The 1,877-nt window shown below is 43.9% G+C and overlaps 1 protein-coding gene across 1 annotated transcript; it reads right to left on the bottom strand.

Annotated features, from left to right (window-relative positions):
* Window positions 1–418: 418 nt before the first annotated feature.
* LOC103375865 (C-type mannose receptor 2-like) lies at window positions 419–1,506 on the bottom strand (the record flags this gene model as incomplete). The annotated part of the gene is made up of 3 exons (XM_008306166.1): window positions 419–842; window positions 925–1,021; window positions 1,364–1,506. Coding segments are annotated over 3 exons (486 nt in total), but the record flags the coding sequence as incomplete, so codon positions are not given.
* Between the last annotated feature and the right edge of the window lie 371 nt (window positions 1,507–1,877).

Below are 1,877 nucleotides of genomic sequence, written 5' to 3'. Positions count from 1 at the left end.
CTCTGTTGTTCACTGTCAGGACTATGCATTCACTGTGGTAGTGCTGATCTGGTTCACACCAAACATGCTGGACTCCATCTGAGCTGAACTAATTTATCTTGGTCTCAGCTGACAGACTTCTTTTTATGTTCTTTAGCAAAGTTTCATCTACTTTTGTACCAAACAATAAGAAGGTTTTTTTTCTTGGGCATTGTCTCTGAAGGTTGACATAATGTCCCGTCCTTCACATTGTCTGAGTGTGGAGAACAGTCTGAATCAGCTGCCTTCTGTTATATAGAACTATGTTGTGAAAGTAGTTCACCATCTGTGGAGTCATTTTAGGAGGACGACCACTGCAGCTTTGATTAGTGGTCCTCTGGCTCCTTCTGTACCTCCTCATTAATTCTATGTTTTGAACTGATTTTCAGTTGCTCATCGATCTTCCTGTATACTTTTCCATTTCACAATCAGACTCCTTAAATTATTTTGCTAATTATTTTCCACGTGGAGCCATGATGCAGGCATGCAAAGTTCTGGTGTTCACCACTTGTTTTTATAACCACGTACATGCTGTTAGGCTGATTGGACGGTGAACTCAGTTTAGTTTTTACTGGTTTTCAAACTTGTGTGTGACATGTATTTACTTCTGTTCTATGTTTTACTCCCCTCAGCAATATCCACCAACCAAACACAGGACTTCCTGAAGAGACAAAAGAAAAGGTCCAGGTTGTACCTCTGGGGATCTTGCAGATCCAGTCCAACTCAGAGTCACAGTGCATGGCCAGCCAGGTCATAGTGCCCAAGTCTGCTGCAGCACACTGCCGAATGTTGTAGTAGTAGCGGCCAAAGTTCTGGTACGTTAACTGAGACATAAACAAAGAGTAAACAGATTGTACTTGAGGAATCTGTTAATGCACTGGTGGGCTGCAACTTGATGTTACTCACAGCAAGTCCATCACTCCACTTCCAGCTGCCGTTGTCCATGGGGTTCCTGCGGTTCAGTCCGATCCAAAACCAGTGCTGCTCGTGATCCTCTGATTCCCTGTAGGTCACATCACCATCCAAAACATCATCATCATGGTAAATGGCCTGCATATATATATAACACTTTTCTACCTTCATGATACTCAAAGTGCTTTACAATGTTTTCTCATTCACCCATTCACACACAAATGGCGACAGAGCTGCTGTGCAAGGTGCTGCCTGCCATTGGGAGCAACTTCGGGTTCAGCCCAAGGACACTTGGACTGTGGCAGGGGATCGAACCGCCAACCTTGCGATCAGAGGACAACCGTTCTTCCCGCTGAGTCACAGCCGCCCATCATCATCATCATCATCATCATCATCATCATCACATGTGAGCAGGTCAGAAAGCCAAACCCACCCAAATCTCTCATGCAGGATCTGCAGAACAAAGTGTTCCTCCTCAGGGCTGCTGATGCTCAGCAGGTTTGCTCCATGTTTCCGACAGAACAGATGAGCCTGCAGCCAACTCATCTTCTGCTCCAGCTGGGAGAAGTGAAACACCTGCACACAGGTAATAAAGGTGTAACTACGGATGCAACGCTGATGTAAAGCAAGTTGTAGTGACAGTGATGTTACTTCCAAGCTTAGGACTACAAGTAAGAATTACTCCTCCTACCGAAGGTTGGGTCTTGAGAAACGTTCATTTCATAACAGGTGACTGTCAAAATTGTCAAGAATTGAAAGTGGCTTTACGTATGTGTCCTGATTTCATGCCATCTAAAGCATCAGGGTTCTTCTGCTCGAACAGCTCTGATTGTCATAAACTATGTATTATTAAAATGCTATGTGCCAAATTTTAGACTGATACAAAATATATATTTAATCGCCTGTCAACCAACTTCCAGCTCGTCTCCCAGATTAAAATTTGACAC

Source organism: Stegastes partitus, unplaced genomic scaffold (genome assembly GCF_000690725.1).
Source record: "Stegastes partitus isolate 25-593 unplaced genomic scaffold, Stegastes_partitus-1.0.2 Scaffold3279, whole genome shotgun sequence".
NCBI classification, from domain to species: domain Eukaryota; kingdom Metazoa; phylum Chordata; class Actinopteri; family Pomacentridae; genus Stegastes; species Stegastes partitus.
The sequence above is the reverse complement of the archived record's forward strand: the minus strand, read 5'-3'. Positions and strand labels throughout refer to the sequence as shown.